This window comes from Anolis sagrei, chromosome 4 (assembly GCF_037176765.1).
Source record: "Anolis sagrei isolate rAnoSag1 chromosome 4, rAnoSag1.mat, whole genome shotgun sequence".
Taxonomy (NCBI): Eukaryota; Metazoa; Chordata; class Lepidosauria; order Squamata; family Dactyloidae; genus Anolis; species Anolis sagrei.
The window spans coordinates 192,793,204-192,815,634 of NC_090024.1; the positions used below are offsets into that span (position 1 = coordinate 192,793,204).

The window sequence follows — 22,431 nt, forward strand, 5'->3', positions numbered from 1 at the left end:
ATTTATCCATATGATACTGATGAAGGACCAAATAACTGAAGGAGCATTTCCTTCCCAATCAACCTGCCCCTGACTTTAAGAGGATACAACAAAGTAATTCCCTGCCCGGTCCCCATCATTTTCTAATAATGCTATTTTTCACTTTATATAATGTTATATTTTCCAACAGACATGAAAATGCATGTGCTTAAAAGCACAAAATGTATGAGAACATTCTCTTCAGTTACTTGCTCACTGAAAAAAAAATCACAGCAAAGCATTTGTGGTTTGAGAATAAAAATTATTTTGCTAGCTCACTGCCGAGTCAGCAAGAGAAGCTACAAAACTGGCAATGCATCAAGCCAACATTGCAGCCAAGTTGGCCTGGGGGAAGCTGTTTGGAAGGTGAGCAACTCAGAGGATTATGCTAAGGAACAAAGTCTGGATTCCCCATGCAAGTACTGAACAGGTTACAGAATACCTCTGGATCAAGAGATCCCATTTTTGAGCTTGATAACAGCATTTCTCTGCCTGTTCTGAGAGTGACATATGCCAGAATAATAATGTAAATTTGGCCACTAATATTAAGCCTTGCAGAATGTGGAAAGTATGTGCTGTTTTTGTATGTGCAACAGCTCATCCATTTTGGACTTAGTGTGGGCCACGTGGACATATTACACAAAGGCAGGTCTGGTTACGGGTATAAGTGAGCTCACCATATAGGATGTCCTATGTACAACAGTGCTGCAAGGGATTCCCCTATGATCCATACATCCCTTTATTTAAACCACACATTTCCCCAAAACATCAACTCAAGGCAGCTTACAAAATAGAAAAGAAATTACAAATAAAAACATATATGGTTAAAACAATATGATTAAAATAGCATTAAACTGTCAAAAATTAAAACCTCTTAAAACAATGATTTGTTTTAAATGAATGGCCATGGAGGGATAGCAAAGCGGGAGTAAGCCTGGGAAGGGGATTCTAATGTCAGGAAGCAGCTGCAAAGAAGGCCTTCTCCCACATTACCATCAAACATGCCTGTGATGGTAGAGGGATCAATAGAAACACCTCTGCCGACGATCTTTAGAGGTTAGTCAGGCCCATTTGAGAAGAAAAGAGATGCCACCTAAATAATAGAATTTTTTTTCTTTTTCTTTTTTAATGGCATGAGCTACTCAATAGTGGAATAGTCTGCTTCAGGTGATGGATTCTCTATCTTTGGAGGTTTTTGAATAAAAGTTGAATGTGCTTCTATCAAGAGTGCTTTATTTGAGTATTCATGCATTATAAGGGGTTGCACTACATGGCCCTTGTGGTCCCTTCCAACTGTAAGATTCAATGAATCTATGATGATTGGCCTTTCTCTTCATCTTCCTATATTCTATGCAGAAATAATATTTTCTGAGCTCTTGGCACATGGGCCACTAGAGAGATACTGTTGACGCAGCGGAAGAGGCAAGGCTCCCAGTTTCTCTCTGTGTGTGTGTGTGTCTGTCTGTATGTGACCAAGTCGCCAATCAACTTATGGGAAACCCATTAATTTCATAGGGTTTTCTTAGGCAAGGAATACTAAGAGGTGGTTTTTACCAGTTCATTTCTCTGAAATACAGTCTACAGCACTGGAACATTTTAGAAGGAAAATGCCATCTGCTACTGCAACCACCCAGACTTTCCTGGCACACATGAATGTTGTGGCAAGCCTCACAATAGTCTGGCATGATGGAAGTGAAGACTGCTTTTTTTCTGAATACCTATATTAATAAAACTATCGCTCTATCAAGTATTTCGAAGGTACGTTTAGACTTAAATGAGTAGTTAAGACTCATTAACTTCACAAAAGACCTAATTCTATAGACATGAAAACTGGTTTGTTCATGTCAGTCAATAATGCTATCTTCTTTTTCAGAATGTCCTTGGGGCTATGAATACAGTTACAGATATGATGAGCACCAGCATATCACAATTTACCAGTGCACCGCACATTACTATATGATATTGTGAAGGAAGAATAATGACAGCCACCTAGCACTTATCAAGCTAGCAGATGTAGGAGCAGGAGCAGCAACAACAACAATGCAGCAAGTTGGGCAGCTGTCCAAGGACACCCTCTTGCTGCCATCCCCGTGAGAACAGAAAAAGAGCTGGATGTTTTATAAAGGCATTTTATAAAGTTATTGACCATATCTATCTATCTATCTATCTATCTATCTATCTATCTATCCATCTATCCATCCATCCATCCATCCATCCTCCCACCAACCCATCCTCACCTTAAATACTAGAATATAATTGCATAATAATGACCATACTGGTTCAGACCTTAGGAGGAGATCAGGAAATGATACTGCTGTTGTACTGCCAAGATCTTTTGACGGTATTATGGGGATGAGCAAGGCATTTGCATCAGGCTCATTAGAGAGATTGGGTGGACATGTAGTCCATCCAATCCATCTAGCACTCAATGTCCTGCCAAAGAGGCAGATACACAGTAGTCACAAAGGGGCAGCTAGCTCATCTCATTTTGATTTACAGGCAGGGGAAGGGCGGAAGGGCGGAAGGATGGGTTGATTCACAGAATGCAAGCTGTCTTCACAGACAATACACTAGGGCTGGTCAATTCGTTTCATTAATTCGTAATTCGTTAAAAATTTCGTTAATTTTTGAATTACGAAACGATTACAAAACTTTTTTTTTAACCTGGAAGTGTTTTTAAATATCGAAACGGCAGGCGCCAAAAATTTTTGTATTTCCATCCATTTCGGAAATACGTAAAATGGCCGCCTGCCGATGCTTGCTGGGAGCTCTCCTCTCTCGGCGCCGGCTGAGCAAGCGAGCGAGAGGGCGAGCGAGAGGGGCGAGCGAGCGGCGAGCAAGAGGGGCGAGCGAGGCATTCTCTCCTGACGTTTTGCCTGCATCTATGGCAAGCATCCTCAGAGGTAGTGAGGTCTGTTGGAAGTAGGAAAAAGGGTTTATATTTATGTGGAATAATGACCAGGGTGGGACAAAGGACTCTTGTCTGCTGGAGCCAGGTGTGAATGTTTCAACTGACCACCTTGATTAGCATTTGATGGCTTGGCAGTGCCTGGAGCAATCTTTTGTTGAGAGGTGATTAGATGTCCCTGATTGGGTTGTTGTAGGTTTTTTCAGGCTATATGGCCATGGCCTAGAGGCATTTTCTCCTGACTTTTCGCCTGCATCTATGGCGAGCGAGAGGGGCGAGCGAGCGGCGAGCGAGAGGGGCGAGCGAGGCATTCTCTCCTGACGTTTTGCCTGCATCTATGGCAAGCATCCTCAGAGGTAGTGAGGTCTGTTGGAAGTAGGAAAAAGGGTTTATATTTATGTGGAATAATGACCAGGGTGGGACAAAGGACTCTTGTCTGCTGGAGCCAGGTGTGAATGTTTCAACTGACCACCTTGATTAGCATTTGATGGCTTGGCAGTGCCTGGAGCAATCTTTTGTTGAGAGGTGATTAGATGTCCCTGATTGGGTTGTTGTAGGTTTTTTCAGGCTATATGGCCATGGCCTAGAGGCATTTTCTCCTGACTTTTCACCTGCATCTATGGCGAGCGAGAAGGGCGAGCGAGCGGCGAGCGAGAGGGGCGAGCGAGCGGCGAGCGAGAGGGCCCGCCAGAGTGAGTGCCTGCCTTCCCTCCTTAATAATAATTTTAATTTCTCCTCCCTATTCTACTAAATTAATAATTAAATTTAAAAAATATTTAAAAAATATTGAAAAAAAAGGGCGCCATCTTTACAAAATGTTTTGTAAATATTTACGAAATTTCGTAAATACCGAACTTTTTTTTTGGAAAATTTTGTAATTATTTTAAATATCGAAACAAAAAAAAACCCCAATTACAAATCGATTTTAGAAACAAATTTTTGCGTTGTTACCCAGGCCTACAATACACATGTTCAAGTCTGGATAGTTATTTTATACATCCCTAAAACTTAACACTAGACTCAGATCATCACAGTTTAATTAGTATGTACTAATTATCAATTATTATGCTGAGCCTTCAAAATAGGTACATGCAAAGGCAATCCCTATGTTACAAAGCACAACATCATAGCATTTGTTTCATTTTGACAAGAGGCATAAGGCAGCACATGCACAAATCGCTCCTCAAGGCTATCTTTATGCCAGAGCAAGGGGGGGGGGGCAGTACCTCCCCTACATAGCAACACAACCTCTCTGTTCCCAAGACAATTGAAAGTGCTAGTCTTGTGATAATCCCTACAGAAAAGCTCCATCTTCTAAAAGGCACAACTAGGCATTTGAAGAATAGCTTCTTACATTTTGGGTTACTGTAGGATTTTTGGGCTGTGTGGCCATGTTCTAGAACCATTCTCTCCTGATGTTTTGCCTGCATCTATGGCAGGCATCCTCAAGAGGTTGTGAGGTCACAACCTCACAGCCTCTGAGGATGCCTGCTATAGATGCAAACAAAACGTCAAGAGAGAATGGTTCTAGATTGAACACGGCCACACAGCCCAAAAAACCTACAACAACCCAGTGATTCCTGCCATGAAAGCCTTTGACAGTCATTGCTTACATTTTATCTTCTTCATGATGTTCAGAATATATAACACAGGATGATTTTCAAGAGATTGCTAGGCAAAATCCATAGTTCAAAACCATCCTGGCTACAGTTCAATATTGTGAAGGTGACAAGGCTCATTTGGGTCACCTGGGATTACTGTGAATCCATGAGCCAGAGATGGAGAACATATGTTGGGCTGTAACTCCAATCATCTCTCACAGCTAGCTAGAGTGGCTAGGGATGAGACAAATCCAAGAAAATGAGAAACGAGAAGAGAAATGAGAACACAAGTAAGGACTCTACAGAATATAGTGTATCCAAGGAGACAATAAGTATAAGATTAAATAACCATTTTAATTACTATAGTTGGCAAGGTCAGCACTATCATTAGGTAGAGCAAGGTAGCCCCCCCCCCCCAGGCAGCACATACTATCCCTAAAGGACAGCAAATGATGAGCACTTTAATTCGTTTTTGTCTCATCACAGAAAATCGCTCATAGCTGAGTATGATAGCCTTCCAAGGGTAGAGTCTTGGCGATTTGCATATTTTTATTGTGAAAGATAGAGAGTTACATTTGTGAGTTTACCTAGCTTGGATACTAATCACCAAGACAGGAGTGACCAGGGCGACTCTGCTTCAGGAATTAAAGTTTCTTCAGTCATCTAATCCAGCTGGAATTAAATGAAATGGTTCTCTGCCCATTCTTATCAAAGTAGTCCTCCAATAGGAAGGAAATAGTCTCATTTCTGTAGACTGCACATGGACAACATGTGGCCTTCCAAATGTAATTGGATTGCAACTCCCATTATTCCTTATCCTTCACTGTGCTGGTTAGAGAGCCACACATTTTGTAAGTCTGTTTCATAGCCTTCCAATTCCTGGCCACCTTTCCCACATCATAAAAAAATGGAAAGTGAGAATTGACTCTGCTTTCCATAATTGTGGTGCCAGATCCTTTTTGGAAGGGAAAATGAAACAGAATAGGAGGCGCCTGTGGGTTCTAGATTGGCAGTATCACTTTTTTCTCATCTGACGCAAAATGTTTGCTTCTGTTTCCAGTAAAGGCATGTTACATAAAGGGAAGGTCTTTTTTTCTGGTGATGGCAATATCACCCTTTACGAATAATCTTAAGCTTGTAAGAAATATTGTAAAAATTCATGCTAGTTCTTTGGCTGCATGTCTAGGACATTCTTTCCTCAATTTACTCTGCACTGACTGGCTGGGTTCTTTCTACAGGCAGCCAGTCCCTAGAACATTTTGCAGCCACAAAATATTTGCTATACACTTAACACAGACCAAAAGGTGGTAAAGCAGTGGTTCCCAACCTTCCTAATGCTACCAACCCCTTAATACAGTTCCTCATGTTGTGGTGACCCCCAACTATAAAATTAGTTTCGTTGGTATTTCATAATTGTAATGTTCCTACTGTTATGAATTGTAATGTAAATATCTGATATGAAGAATGTATTTTCATTCACTGGACCAAATTTGGCATAGTGAAATACCCGATATGCCCAAATGTGAATACTGATGAGGTTGGGGGAGGGGAGTATTGATTTTGTCATTTGGGAGTTGTAGTTGCTGGGATTTATAGTTCACTTACAATCAAAGAGCATTCTGAACTCCACCAACAATGGAATTGAACCAAACTTGGCACACAGAACTCCCATGATCAACAGAAAATACTGGAAGGCTTTGGTGGGCATTCAGCTTGAGTTTGGAGTTGTAGTTCACCTACATCCAGAGAGCACTGTGGACTCAAACCATGATGGATCTGGACCAAACTTAGCACAAATACTCAATATGCCCGAATGTGAACAGCTGGTGGAGTTTTAGGGAAAATAGACCTTGACATTTAGGAGTGGTAGTTGCTGGGATTTATATTTCACCTACACCCAAAGAGCATTCTGAACCCTACCAACAATAGAATTGGGCCAAACTTTCCACACAAAACACCCATGATCAACAGAAAATACTGTGTTTTCTGATAGTCTTTCATAACCTTTCTGACACCCCTTCGCAATCCCCGCAGGGGTCGCAATTTCCAGGTTGAGAAACACTGTGTTAAAGGGATCTAGCAATCTCAAAAGTGATATACTTAGATCTTTGATCTATTTAGACACACACACAAAACACACTTACTACCTTCTATTAATGCAGAGAAATTTAGGCTGTCATTTAAACTACTTTGTGTACTGTTGGTGATCCATAATAGTAGGAAATAATTCTAAAACATATCTACATTTTCAGTTATTCTTAAATGAACACTAGAATCAATTAGGAAGATTTTCACCCTTGATCAAGCTTTCAGTGTGCAAACTCTCCATCTACTCTCTTTCTCCAATTCTCTGCCATGTGTGTACACACAGAGAGGTTCTCCGCAGAGGCTCTGTGGTTTTGAAACATGTTTCACTAACCAGCCAGTACTGGTAATAATCTGTTTGCACTTGCCAACTTGCATTCCCAGTCACTGTAAATGGACCACAAGCTCTTAAGTTCAAAACTACAAAGCCACTCTCAAAGCAAGCATACATCAATGAGTAAGCTGTCTAGGGGAAAGGAAGCACACTGTGGTCAAGAAGAACAGGCGAAGACATCTGATTGCTATGATAAGAACATGAAAGATTTGATCCTGATTTGTTGTCTCCACCATTAATCAATAGACATCACCTGCCTATTTTTTTCTCTTGAAAGCATGAGGTTATTTTCCTTATTCTGCCAGGGGAAAACTGTCTACCCAAATGTACTGTTCCATAATAAAGAAAAAGAAGATCAAATAATGCATCTGAGGTATTGTAAAGACATTGCCCATGGAAAGATGAGGAATTCACATTACTGGTTTGAACACATCAGAGCACACTAGAAGCAAAAGGATAGAGGAATGGGATAGAACAGCACAAAATGCAACTGCTATTCTTCTGGCTAAATAATACAGGGAAAGCACCCCAGTAGCAAAATATTCCCGCATTTCAAATAAGATCCACCTTTCGGGGTGGCACCTTTGGGCAACATTTGTTTCGCAGTTATAAGGGATGCCAAAGTCTCCCATACATTTCATATGACAGAATGTCTCAAAATCCTTTGCCCATTTTACAGCCACCCAGTCAGATTTCATAGCACAAGTGGAAAAAAGCAGTTTCATTGACTCATTTGTGAGCTTACTAAGATTTACTATTATCTAAAGAGCTTTCCTTGGCAGCTTCCTGACTCTCAGAGTGACTCTTCCATTCAGCATGAATTTCAAGACATACACAATGATTGAGGTTGAGTCACATCTTCACACAGCCATAGAAGACCACCATTGGGGCTCTCTTGGCAAGAAGATCTCCTTGATTTAAGGAACTAGGAATGAAACAACACTCCTTGCAGGTGCTCAAATAATCCCATTGACTGAATCACATCACTCCATTTGGGAAGCTGTGTGCCTTCTGTGCCAAATATTGTCTAATCTGGTAGCAACTGTACAAAGAAATCAAATAATAGAGTTATACAAATTGAATCTATGTAATTATGATTAATGCTGTCTAGGCAAATCAGGCAAAAACTATTTTTTTAAACAAATTTGTATCTTGTCTTTTCTGACAGTTCAGGGTGGACTTTCAGTCTTCAGGAAAGGGGCTGTACCATAACATTTAACACAAGGTTAAGCCAACCTAGTGATCTCCAGATGTTTTATATCACAGCTCCCATAAACCCTTACTGTTGATCTTGAAGGATGGGCTTATGGAAAATGGAGTCTAATAGATGTGGACTGTGCCAGGTCATCCTAGCCTAATACTAGTTTTGATGAGATTGCTGTAAATGACATCCTTTGAAAATCCTACAAGATTTACAGAACACACATTTGTAAGGAGGCTGAAAGTACAAAAAGTTACCGGCCATGCAAAAAAGTTGCTAACAGACTTTACAGAAAAGATAAAGAATGAGGATTAAGTTAGCCCCCTTTATACTGCCACCCACAGATGTCTGAATATGTTTTTTCCAGCAAAAAGGAGATAACAGAGTTTAGAGTGTCCAGCAAAGGCCAAAGAGCAGACATGGCAGCACAATACTACACTTATTTATATAGAAATAAGCCTGTTTGAGAGTTCACTAGGTTCATTCCCACATAAATGGGTTTTAGACTCAAATTCTTTGCACAAGCATTCTTCAGTTGCTTACTTTTGCAAGAATTCCTCCAGGCCACAAAGTTTCAGAACAAAGTCATCCACGTCAATGTCACGCAATTCATCATGAGTGTAGCACAATGTCTGGTAGATGAGCAAATCCACAGTGGAAGAACCTACAAGGGTGGGAAAAGAAATTAGACACAGTATGATGAGTCTCAAGTCAAAAATTCCTCAAATTCTCCATTTTGGCCCCTTCAGTGTCTAACTGGTCCAATAGACGCACTTCCTTTGGCATCTCTGAAAGTGCTTGGCTGTTTTCATCACCAAAACTCTGGCTGTATATTCTTTATTATAAAATGTTGCCAACTAAACATGCAGCCACACCCAGTCCAGGGCTTAAGCGTAAAATTGACCAAGTTATTTACAGGGGTTGTTTGCGGGGTGGTAAGTGGAAGCATACATTAAGTCACTGTATATGATGGCAGGGCCGTAGCCAGAGTGGGGCAGTTAATGTTCAACCCTGCCACCCCCACGCCAGAAATGTGTCAGGTTAAAAAATACTGGTTCATTCATGAATTGATTAACCAGTTAACATTAATGAGTAAACCAGTTTTTTTTAACCTGTCACATGGGGGGGGGGGGGGTTGAACCCTTAACCCCCCCCCCCCTAGCTACATCCCTGCATGATGGCTTAATAATAATAATAGTAATAATAACAATCTTTATTTATATTCTGCTCTATCTCCCCAAAGGGACTCAGGGCGTTTAAGTGATGGTCATAATGTTGATGCATTTTAAGAAGATCAAAATCCACATGTAGATTGAAGACTCTACATGTGTGAATGTTGTGCCAATGGGATCTCATTTTCAACAGATTAGAAAGTTAGGTGGGATAAAAGACACTGAAAATCTGTATCTGTTCTTCAATTTTATACCCATTCAGTACTGTTTCAGCAGTTTTTGTTGCCATTGCTCCTGCCCCAGCTCAAACCTAGAGAACTTTAATATGGGGAGGGCACTCAGAAATTGCTGGCTCTCCTTTTCTATAAAAGCACTCTCAGGAAAGAAGGTTCTTAAAATCAGTATTTATGCTGTGTACCCTTAGAGAGGGAGGGAGGATGTAAATAATGAGAAATAATCCCCATGATACTGACTGTGATTATAGTGGAGTCCTAGCCCTCCAGAGGTTTAAGGCCATGGCCATAGAAAAAGTTCCTGGTGTATTCTTACATGAGTCACCAAAATAATCTGAGTCAATCTTGTTGGAATAAGTTGATCAATATGAAGAAAATGTTTGTGAAAGCCATTTTATATTAATCAAGGAGCACAACATTTCATACAGAACTGCCATATCTCCACTTTAACAATCCGTTTGGCTGATTTGAGCTTCTGTTGTAAAATCTCACACCATTGTAATTCTTCTCTGTATTTGCTTTACAAAAAAATGAAGTTTTGAATCACAAGATTTGCTCCAGCTGCTTATTATAATTAATCTCAATATTTGCACTGGCAATGTTAACAAGAAACCTGGTGCTGCACTATGGAGTTTGTTCACCTGTTTAACAAGGTCAAGCTGAACGAATGGTTTAAATCCTGGTTTCATTAATTGAATGCATTACATGGGCGGTGGAGCGGGGAAAGCACTGACAACTATTTGACTAAGCAAATAGAAATTTGTCAACCCATCACTGAGGATTGTACAGAATGCTGAGTGAACATCGATATAATAAATTGCTGAATTTCATGTTGAACATAAAATTAAAAATAGAATTATAGACTTATAAAGTTGGAAGAGACTACAAGGGCAATGCAATCCAACTCCCTGCCATGCAAGAAAACACAATCAAAGCACCCCTGACAAATGACTATCAATAACAAGAAAAGGAAAATCCTACCTCTGGTCAAAAGTCCACAAATGACATGCTACAACTGCAAGTTCCTTGACCAAGACCACACTTTTAGCATAATATAAATATAAATATATTATAATTACTCTAGACCTCACAGTTGCACAACTGACTGTAATGGGCACCAAGGTCTTTGAGCCACCTGTGGCACTACCGCGAACTAGCTCCCCTCCTATCAAGTCAAAAGTGAGGGAGAGGGCCATGTAGGTGCTTCTGGAATGACCAGTTGAAGGGAACACACATACACAACATCTCAGAAAATAAAACTAATTGTGTAACTATTTTTATGCTAACATAGTGCCCTAACAGTATCTTAGCTATTATACCTAATACTATAATATGTAACTATGTTGGACTGGATGGCCCATGAGGTCTCTTCCAACTCTTTGATTCTATGATTCTATGATTCTATGTATGTAAAAACACACAACCCCCTCCCCCAATAAATCCAGCTGTCTTTCAAACGTGTGATCTGATTATGGTGGTGACATGTCTACATCTATAGAGGTAACAAAAAGATCCAGAGATTTTTTAAAAGCTAAATGCTACCAACCTAGAGTGTGACTGACTTTTGGAAACACCCCGAATATGCCAAACAAATGCTCCTTGCATTTGTGCAATAAATTCTACATATTTTGTTGAACTGAATTCCCCCTCTCCTATAATCACCACTAGCCAAATCTGGGGGGCACCAGATTAGAAAAGCCTGATCTACGACAATTTATATCATCCCCCTCATTGCAGTGAAGACAAATGCATGTCCTCTATTGGTATGAATTCAAAGCACTTCCTAGTTCAAACACACCCACTTACAGTCACAAGTAAAGGTGAGAGGTTCCTGCAGGCTGTCATAAACCACTGTCACTTTCAAGCTGATTCCATAGCCAAGGTGTTCTGGGCTCAGGTTGACAGCGCTCCAGACATAACCAGTGAGGGAATAGTCTTTGGTACTGTAACCAGATCTCAATCTGTGGGCAAAAAAAAAAAAATCCAGTTAGTTTCCATCACTATCTCAAGTCATTTTCCTCTGGTGTCTAATAAAATAAAATGGTTATAGTGGACTTCCAGAACCATGGGATCTGCAATTTTCACCATTTGTGGATTGCTGCAGTAAATTGTGATGTGTTGTTTATTAGTAAATGGTGATGTTATTAAATGACAGTGACATGATCATGTCATTGTCATTTAATAACATATGGCATGACCATCCGAGTTTTCTCATATTCCCATCTGGTGTTGGAACCAAACCCCCATGTAAACAGCAGGCCCATTGTATTGCATCTTACAACTCCTCCCGATACCAAGTGGAGGGGTGAATGTGAAAGAATACATGGCTTAAAGATTTCTGGGTTCTTGAATACTGATGGAAATGTGAGGCTGTTCACCCCTTGCCAAACTGAGTAAGATATTCCCATTGCTCCAAGTTTTCTGTTGTCACTGTTGTATTCCTAACAGATGTTAGATTGCTCACTTAGACTTGGTCTAACTTTAGGCATGTTGAAAGTGTATTTAAATAACCTAGAAGAAAGCAGTGAATGAGAAAAGAGCAGAAAGGAAAGAAGCAATCACAATGGCTGCCTTTCAAAGAGATGCCCTCTCCCTAAGAATGGTGTAATTCTGAGGCCAGCTTTCCTCACCTTAGTGCCCTTCAGAGAAATTGAAGTTCAATTCACATTATCCTAAGCCAGTCTGGCTCAGGATGTCAACTTCAGGTTGGGGGAAGCTATGTTAACCAGACCAACAGACTGAAACTTTTTGGTTTGAGCTATTTTTTTTTCAGGTATTATGTTGGTCTTATGATATTCTTCAATATTTTTACTTAGATGGGAGGAATATCACTACCACCTCACAACATCAAGAATTAAAGTGGTGGAAGGGGGCTTTCTTGGACATTACACAAAAGGGAAGTCATGTTATTCTATTGGAGCCCCCGGTGGCGCAGTGGGTTAAACCCCTGTGCCGGCAGGACTGAAGACCCACAGGTCGCAGGTTCGAATCCGGGGAGAAGCGGATGAGCTCCCTCTATCAACTCCAGCTCTTCATGCGGGGACATGAGAGAAGCCTCCCACAAGGATGATAAAAACATCAAATCATCCGGGCGTCCCCTGGGCAACGTCCTTGCAGACGGCCAATTCTCTCACACCAGAAGCCACTTGCAGTTTCTCAAGTCACTCCTGACATGACCAAAAAAATTGTTATTCTATTTATATTACTGAATTCTTATTGCCAGGGATGGGATGAGACAGTTGTGGAATTTTCTGCCTCAAGTGCTAAAAAAGCTTGGCTGACTAAGGATGAAGTGCCTTTACTTGAGTGGGATGAACCATTTGCTATTTCATGTCAGACAGCAAAATATCTGGGGGTACACTCTGTCTATTACTGTAGACTGTTTTACCATAAACTGCTTTCAGAAATTATAATCCTTAATAAATTCACCCACATCCAGTCAATAGCAGGCTCAAATCTTTTCCATGAAAGCCATTGTATAAAAATAATGCAACATGCAAATATGATTGCTTCCCCAGCCACAAAAAATAAATTCAGAACCGCAATTAATTGCTCAAGACAATCTATCTACTGAACACATGAACACAAATGCACACAGTGGAAAAAATGTGGACAGTTTCTCAATAAGACTTGTCTACTATACACTAGTACTTACACATCCAGCATATGGCAGAAAGCAGCCACTTCTTCGTCCTTCTCTTCAGAAACCTCAAACAGCTCGTAGCCATTGGCCACTGGATGATGGCGAGAAGTGGCCTGGTACCAAACAAAACATGGAAATCAGGGTAAGAATGTCAGTGATTTAGAGCTTCCGCTATCCATCCACACCCCCATGCACTGTTCAGTCTAAAGCAATGGTTCTCAACCTGTGGGCCTACAACTCCCAGAAATCCCAGCCAGTTTACCAGCTGTTAGGATTTCTGGGAGTTGAAGACAAAAACATCTGGAGACTCACAGGTTGAGAACGACTGGTCTAAAGTATTTTATTTTGTTGTATATCAGTAAATACCATTTGTCATTTAAATCTAATCAATGGTGACGACTGGAGTGCCAACTAATTGGTTGCTGAGAATGTAGACCAGTGATTCTCAACCTGTGGGTCCCCAGATGTTTTGGCCTTTAACTCCCAGAAATCCTAACAGCTGGTAAATTGGATGGGATTTCTGGGAGTTGTAGGCCAAGACACTGGGGGACCCACAGGTTGAGAACCACTGATGTAGGCTGAATTGATGAACACAGACACGTGCATGATAAAAGCAGATATAGTATTGTTTCTTCCACTTTATCATACCACTTTAAGGACCACCTACAGTAACATAAATATGGGCTGAATTACAAGTTGGATTCATGTTGCAGATGTAACATCTGATGAGGGAAGGAAATCTGATGGGGGAAGCTCTCTTTTTCAGTTATTGATGCAATGTTATGAAGACAACAATTGCATCTGAACAAATGATGGGTCATCATTATAACAAAGCGTTGTGCAATTATCTCCTGCTTTAGAAAAGCAGCATTATAGATTCTGAGCTCCAGAGGTATCCTATGAATTAATGTGATCTATGGTTGCTGGATGACTGCATATTATGGCATGCTGCTTTTGAAAATGGAGAACAACAGTCGGCACTCATTCATAGCTTCACCCACTCCATATTTATTTGATTTGTTTCAAATATTTATGAATACTTTATTATTATTTTTTTAAAAAACTCTAAACCAGTGGTTCTCAGCTTGTGGGCTGTGGCCCAGCCATGGCCCATGAGAATGAAAATCCGGTCTGCAAACCACCTTCTTTCCTCTTTATTTATTTAATTTCCAATCCTTTCCGCAGAGCTAACCAGCCCCACCCCTTCTGGTCCTAATGTTGGAGAGTGGTCCCTGGTCAAAGTGGTCCCCAGTCTAGTGGTACCAGGTCAAAGTGGACCCTTGTAAAAAAAAAAAGGTTGGGAACCAATGCTCTAAACAAACATACAGGCAGTGACAAGTGCAGATCCAGCATGAGTGAGCCGTGCTTTAATTTAAATCAGAGGCACGAAAGATGTTTTGGCTTGCAACTGTACAAAGCACCAGCCAGCACAGCTAATGGCAAAAGATTTTGAAAATTAGAATCCTCAAAGATTCTCCAATCCTGCTTTAGAAAAGGAAGACATATTTTCAAAAACCTGTTTCCTCTTTTTTCCATACTTCCACTTTGGAATCCAAGTTTGGAACTGAAAGCAGAAAAGGCTGTTTCTTGCATTTGGTTTGAATATTAATTTCCCCCTTCACATATCTTGAACTGTAGTTTGTTTGTTTTTTACTTTGAATTATATTATAGTTCTAATGCTGATCAACTAGCTATTTTTTTTCTTTTTTGATAATTATTGTGCCAATTCGCACAGGTCTTCTGGTATCAGTTCATACAACTATAAATAATTACGTGACCTACGTTTCCTAATGGAGGTGAAGAACATGTGAGAGTGGATAGAAGATGTTTTCTGCCTCTCTTGACCATCCTGTTTTGTTTTTGTTTTTTTGTTTTTTGTAACTGTCATGAGGTCAATCCTCTTTCAGGTGACTTCAAAGAAATATTCCCTAAAATCATGCAACTGGAGTTTTATATAATTAGTGCTGTCTCAAAGTTCCTAAGAGCTTTGAGGCAGCATAAAATCATAACAAATAAGTAAAGGCTGATCAATACGTGCAGCGGTAACTAAATGGAACAACAGACTACAGGCAAAAATTGTGGCCCTGGAAAACATGGGTAAGAACTGCTGATAAATAAACAGACTACAAATCTGATGAACAAGAGGATTCAGTGTTCAAATTAGCTAAACAAACTGAAGAGTAAGAAAACAAGATAAACAGAAACAATCCATTATGAGGGAACTGAACATAGGAAGACCATGTGGACTGGCTTTTTAACTGAGGATGATGGAAACAGCAAACAGTAGAGGAAACTATTCTAAAGCTCTATAACATAAAAACAATACAATGCATGGGAAAATACAATATAAACACATATATTTTGCTCACAGCATGATAATTCCACAATTAATGACTGGCTAGTGATTTCTTCAGCTATGGTATGACCCCCAAATCCATGTGAAGGTTTCCCCCTGACATAAAGTCCAGTAGTGTCCTACTCTGGGGTGTGGTGCTCATCTCCATTTCTAAGCCGAAAAGCCGGCGTTGTCCGTAGACATCTCCAAGGTCATGTGGCCAGCATGACTGCATGGAGTGCCGTTATCCATGTGATACACTCCCTAAAATGATATCTATCTGCCAGCATTTCAATCCAGAACACAATAGAAAAGTTTATTAATTTTTGTTTCGGATTACAGCTGGTCTCAAAGGTCAGGACAGCAGTTATTGTGTATGTTAAAACACACATTGTTGACTGTTTCTTGGTGACTTGAAATCTCCAGCCAGACTTATTATTTATAGAATGAGTGGGTAGGTATTTATTATATGTCAACTCTGGCTGAATTATGTGTCATTTTCGTTTAGGCGATAAATTTAAAAATAACAAAATTGTGACACCAGCACTGCTAAACACTTCCATTCTCAAAAACTTCCACTTTGTTTCCAAATGCTCCAGTAGGATACGGAGGAAGGAAGGACAGAAATACACAGAGTGCCAATCCCAGCCAAAGAGAGCGCGCACATGGTCTCAGGGCTTGAATTCACTCCTTCAAAAGCAAACAAAGGCCCCACTGTCAGACCAATTAACCCACCAAACAGTTAAAGGCCCGAGGAATGAGGGAAAAGAGACAGGGCACACAACAGACACTGAAGACAACTTTAATGCTCTGTTATAATTACTTCCTTACACAGCGAAGGCAGGACGCAACTTACATAACCTTTGCCAGTAGCTCCCGACAGCATTTCTCACTGGCCGCAGGGGCAGCTGGTCCCGGGAAAGTCGTGTGACAACGGAGATCTTGCTTTTATTTATATCCCCGAGATTCCAAAGGTATTTGTCATCTATTCATGTCCAAAAATATAACATCCCCGAAAAGCTAAATGAAGGGGGATCCTGGAGTGCATCTACACTGTAGAATTAATGTTGTTTGATGCCACTTGAACTGCCCTGACTCAATTCTATGGAACCATGGAGCTGCAGTTTTCCAACATCTTTCACTTTCTTTACCAGAAAGTGCTGGTGCTTCATCAAACTACAACTCACATGATTCCACAGCATTGACCCCTGGCAGTTAAAATGGTGTTAATCTGCATTAATTATACAGTGTGAGTGATCTAAGTCCTGCTAACCCTTCCATTGGGAAAATAGCTTAGAAAGTAGTAGTTTTCTAGGCAATATGGCCATGTTCCAGAAGCATTCTCTCCTGACGTTTCGCCCACATCTATGGCAGGCATCCTCAGAGGCTGAGGGGTCTGTTGGAAACTAGGCAAGTGAGGTTTATATATCTGTGGAATGTCTAGGGTGAAAGAAAGAAATCTTGTCTGCTTGAGGCAAGAGTGAACGTTGCAATTGACGGCCTTGATTAGCCTGGCTGGATGCTGCCTAGGGGAATCCTTTGTTGAGAGATGTTAACTGGCCCTGATCGATTATTGTCTGGATTTCCCCTGCTTTTTTATTGTTGTTCTATTATTTACTGTCCTGTTTTTACAGGATTTTTTAAAATACTGGTAGCCAGATTTTGTTCATTTTCATGTTGAAATTGTCCACATGCTTGTGAATTTCAGTGGCTTCTCTGCTCAGCCTTTCAAGTAGATTAAATGATAGGTTATGATTTTTTTTTGGTATAATTTGCCTGTGGATATTGTTTTTTGGAACATAATTGTTTGTTTTATGTTTCTCATTTATGAATTGGATCCAGCATTTAATGTTTGCCATCTTTTGTTGGGAATCCGCCCTGAGTACCCTTGGGGAGAGAGGGTGGAATAATAATAATAATAATAATAATAATAATTATTATTATTATTATTATTACTATTTTCACTAAGTACCCTAACATAGCAAGACTGCTTGGTGTTAATATGAAATGGATTGAAGACAAAAGGCTAACATAGATTATAAACATGAACCTTGATTTGTGTTCCCTTGCAAACAGGAAACAAGCCTGTCCCTGTGTTCTGCATATGGGCAGTTTCCTTCCTGTGCAATCTTTCAGAAGTGATTGCTTCTGGGAAGCAGATGCTCCAACAGCCAGGATGGACTCACATCTTTTGGGTGAAAGGTTTGGGGTTTTTTTTCTAACCAAATACTGCCTTTCCCTTAAATTGCTGGGTTTGGGGGATCATATTAATAAAACCAGAAATATGCACAGCCTGGTCCTGAGGCTGACTGTCAAGGTAGCTTGACACATCCCAGCAAACTGGGATCATTCATTCTAGTGGTGACAATGAAGGCAGGATAATGAAGAGGAAATGAGCTTGTCCCTCAGAGATCCCTTCAGGGCATTTGATTTGTGTCTATCTCCACCTGCTTTTTATTTTTTTACAAAAAAAATCATTTTAATGTCAACTGGGAAATGTGGCAGAAGAGTTCCAATTGAAAAGGGCTATGCTCTCCAATTTTTCCAATTTGACAGACTGAACTTTTTTCAGCTGCTTTAAAAATGCCCTAGTTCCAGTCTCCTCTTCTAGCTTCCTGCCATTGTCTTCAACTTACTTCCACTCCTGGAAACTTCCTTCAAGGTAGAAATGTATTTTGCACATAATTAATTCAACAGGGGAAGAGGAAAGGACAAAATCTTGTTCTACTGTCTATTTTGTGTATGTGAGGAAGGGAGGTCACTCTGGAAGGCTAGGGGCTACATGAGATCCTCCTCCCCTCAGGAGACTTTGGAGGACTGAATTGGGTTTTTGCATGTTTATATTTAAATATTCTGACATTGTTTTAAATGAACATTGCATTATATTTACTGTTATATCGAATGAGTATTTAATGAGAATATTGGAACAAAGATGGGAAAATAAATAAAATCCTCTACTGTACTCGCTTTCACAATATTTTTAACTACAGGATATGAGCTGAAGTCATGCCCTGATTTTTTTAAAGGCCTTATCGAGGCCTAAATGAGCTTGGGAGGTATAAAATACGGTGTACAGCAAATTTTATGTTAAATGCGTGATTGCATTTCACACTCATACACAAAACATGGAAAACATCGCTAATGAAAACCTTAGATATATTTATTCCTGTATCAAAAAATGAATGTAGGTTCTATATGACCGTTCTGATACAAATCATACAATTTCAATATCAACTCTAGATATCTTGAGCTATATCTACTCTGAAGAATTAATGCTGTTTGACAGCATTGCAACTGCCATGGATCAATGAAAACATGGAAGTTGTAATTTGGTGAGTTACTAGTACTCTTTGGCAGAGAAGGATCAAGACATAAAACATCAGCTTCCATGATTCTATAGCACTGAGCTATGGGAGTTAAAGTAGTGTCAAACTGTAGTAATTCTACAGTATATATTATATTTCCATTCATTGGCTCTTTCCACTGAAGTCTTCCAAGTAATAGAGAAAGCAATCTAGGCTATGCAAACATATCATTAGAAAGTGGAGGGGGGCACTTTTGAGGCTGTATGTGATATGTTTCCTCCTGCCTTTGGACTGTTTAATTTATTTAGAAAGGCAGTAGAATGCTGAACTGGCCACAAATATGCTCTAATTCAGCCTTTTCCAATTTGATAACTTTTAGATGTTTGAGATTGCAACTCTCATTATCCCCAGCCAACAGTCCTATAGTGAGAGCTGTAGTCCAGAAAGCTGTAATCCAACACAACTGGAAGGTGGTGGCTTGGGAAAGACTCATATAATGTATCAAAACTTTTGTGTGATTCTCTCAGCTATGCCTCAGTGGAAGGACTTGTAATCTTCAAATACATGCAGGAAGTTGTCTTATATTAAGTCGGAGCACTGGTTCATCTTGCTCCATAATAAGAACTCTGATTGGCATCGTCTATCTCGAGATCCCTGGCGTTCCTTGGAAGTTTCTGATCCAAGTACCAACTACAACTGACTATGCTCAGCTTGTACTTTCAAGTGAGATCAGATGGATTCAGAGTGGTAATGGGGATAAATACATCAATATGATCTTACCGGATCTGCTGATATCCTCCAGTTCTTGTTGAGTGCCGCATTCTTTCGTCCACCGGACCTGGAGACATAAGTCCTGGGTGGGACCTGAGGAGGCATAGTCTTGCTACGAGCAACTGGCTTCCCACTACTTTCTTTCTCAAAAATACTTCTCCCTTCCTTCCAGCTCCAGGTGGTTTCCCTCAAAAGTTCAGTGTCATAAGTGGACTTGAGGTTGAGTCGGGTGATAGCATCATTGATGCCATCATAGTCTACTGTGCTATATGGGTCCTCCTCTGAGATTCTACGCCCTAGCCATTTCCCATCAGGTCTCTCCTGGGATGAAGAGAACATGTTGATATCGTTGGGTTGGGACTCTTTGAGAGAAGCTTGATTCACTTCTGAGGTGTCCCAGATGGCAATGCGAGGGGGCAAAGGGGGTGGAGAAAGCTTCTTAGGGGAGCTGCTGCCACTACGGTTCTGGCAGGATGAACTATTGAGGGGCTCATTGACAAAATCATGCCCTGTGCTGTCATAGATATACAAGTAGTCACTAGAGAGAGGTCCCTTCAACCAAGGCTGGCTCTCTGGCTCAGGCAGCAGAGTGGATGAGGTAGTATTACTGCTTTCAAAAGCTCTTGAACCCTCCTGGCCAGAGAGGGCATTGTAATTAAGAGTTGAGTCTGAGCCGGATAGGCCTCGCATGACCTTGATATTGTGGCAGTCATTCCTTACAGCAGGTTTGTTGTAATCCAGAATTGGATCATCCCAAGAAATAAGAGGCTGGTCAGAATTTTGCTTGGCTTGGCTCTCCTCTTTGTCTTGCCTCAGGCGGGACAGGGCATCATACTCCATCTGCAGGGCTTCCGCAAGAGCCAGCTCCTTGCGGCTAATCCCCACAGACTCCAAGGATTTCCAGTGTTCTCCATTGCCTCTAGTTGCAGACATCTCTTGGAAGATAAACACTGAAGCCAGTGACTACGGGGTGCTCGATTCAGCAGTTAAGAACAAAGGCATGCTGCTTAACCAGCCACCTGCAAGCAAAGAGATCAAAAGAAAATGTAAACAAACCAGCTTTGTTTAACAATGGTTAATCGAGAAACAAGTTGAAACTATAGCTCATGTCAATCCATTAATCATATCCAGAGCTTAGAAGAATTAATTTTTGGGCTACAACTCCCATGATAGCTGGAGAATTTTTGGAGTTGTTGTCCAAAAGCAGAGTTTGTGCATGTGCAAAGAATCTAATAATTACTGTGTTCTAAAGTTCTAACAGTAGAAGTCAAATTCAAGGCCAATATGATATCGATCCTATGAGCCCCGTATGCACTCACTGTAAACACATGTCCCCTCAAGAGGGTATAAATCAGATTAAAATCTAGCATTGGACATTAAATGGTTGTCCGAGTGTACAGTTTACTTTTAGTTTACACTGAATCTATTATTCATATTTCCCTAACCAACTGTTGATATGTTCCAGTGCTGATATGTTCCAGACTCTTTACTTGGGAGTGAGCCTTACTGGGCTCAGCTGGAATGACTGGGCTCAGCTGTAGGCTTTACATTGTAAACAAGGGTATACATATGCACAGGCCTAGGGTACCCACGGCCCTCCAGGTGTCGAAAAAATACTACTCCCATCACATCACATCCACAACACTAGTTCTAGCTCAGCCCTAGACATTGCTGAATATGGCCTTATTTTTCCTACCAATTACCCAGATCACTTCCTCTAATAGGCCCCAGAAATGAACAGCCATAGACCCATACCTATTATTGTGGTTGTCTGCTATAGCACTGCACTTAATTCCCAGGCCCCCTAGAATTTTTGAGCTTGCACTAATCTCGGCCTGGCCTTTTAAATTGCCTTGAACAGGCAGGATTACTTTTAATATATGTGTGTTGTGGCAACAATTTTTATACTTATATTGTTTTGTTAATCTTATGGTTATGTTGTTTACTCTGTATGTATTGATGATGTTATTTGTAAACCGCTCTGAGTCCCCTCGGGGAGATAGAGATATATAAATAAATTATTATTATTATTATTATTATTACACACTAGGCTATCTCTGGAGCTGATGGGCATGGGAGTCTCACAGTATTTGGCAGTCTACTAGTTCTTCAGCCCTGACTTAATACTATAAAAGCAAAATGCTATGCAAATCAATAGTTATTCAAATCACGTGTTATAGGACATATGCACACTTTCATTTTATCCTCTTTGTTTCATGGTTCAAATCTGGGGAAATGAGGAGAACCAAATTCATACAATTTCTTTTATTGGCCCTGCAGTGACCACAGAGTTTTCAATGCTAGCCAGATCTCAACTCAGCTCAATACTCTCCTGTGCTGGAATTCCACTTGTTTAAATGATGTACAGACCTGTGCCAGTTAGGCGGGAAAGGCAGCACAAAGAAAGAACAATCTCTCTTGCCTGTTCTCAAGTGGCTACAATTCATGTTAATCATTCTCAAAGAAATCACCAATTCCTCTTTTTTATAAGAGCAACAACATTTTAATAGCCTCTGTATGTTTCCAGTACCTTGAAATAGATGTTTCCTGCATTATTTCAAACTAGCTTGGGGACCAGGTGCTACCCGGGTTATTTGAGAAAGGAATTGTGTGTCAAGGTTGATCTTGACACAGTTATTTATATGGCTCACAGTGGTCTCAGGAAGTTAGTAAAGGTACTGCGAGTCCCATAATCTGTGGTCCATCCTCCTCCAAACTGCATCAGGATGGAGAGTGGGTCATGGGGGCTCTGTGTGCCAAGTTTGGTCTTGATCGGTCGTTAGATGAGGGTTGAAGCAGTCTTGGGAAGGGAGTGGAGGTACTGC

General features: G+C 40.5%; 1 protein-coding gene across 3 annotated transcripts in view; it reads right to left on the minus strand.

Annotated features, from left to right (window-relative positions):
* Positions 1–22,431, minus strand: part of PIK3C2B (phosphatidylinositol-4-phosphate 3-kinase catalytic subunit type 2 beta) — a 105,049-nt gene that overhangs the window by 55,596 nt on the left and 27,022 nt on the right. For all 3 annotated transcript variants that reach the window (XM_060772981.2, XM_067468034.1, XM_067468035.1), the window contains 4 exons: positions 19,616–20,625; positions 13,208–13,308; positions 11,359–11,513; positions 8,691–8,811 (listed from right to left, as the gene is read on the minus strand). In XM_060772981.2, the coding sequence (XP_060628964.2) occupies positions 8,691–8,811; positions 11,359–11,513; positions 13,208–13,308; positions 19,616–20,539 (1,301 nt within the window). In that variant the 5' untranslated portion in view covers positions 20,540–20,625. The remainder of the gene's footprint in view (positions 1–8,690; positions 8,812–11,358; positions 11,514–13,207; positions 13,309–19,615; positions 20,626–22,431) is intronic.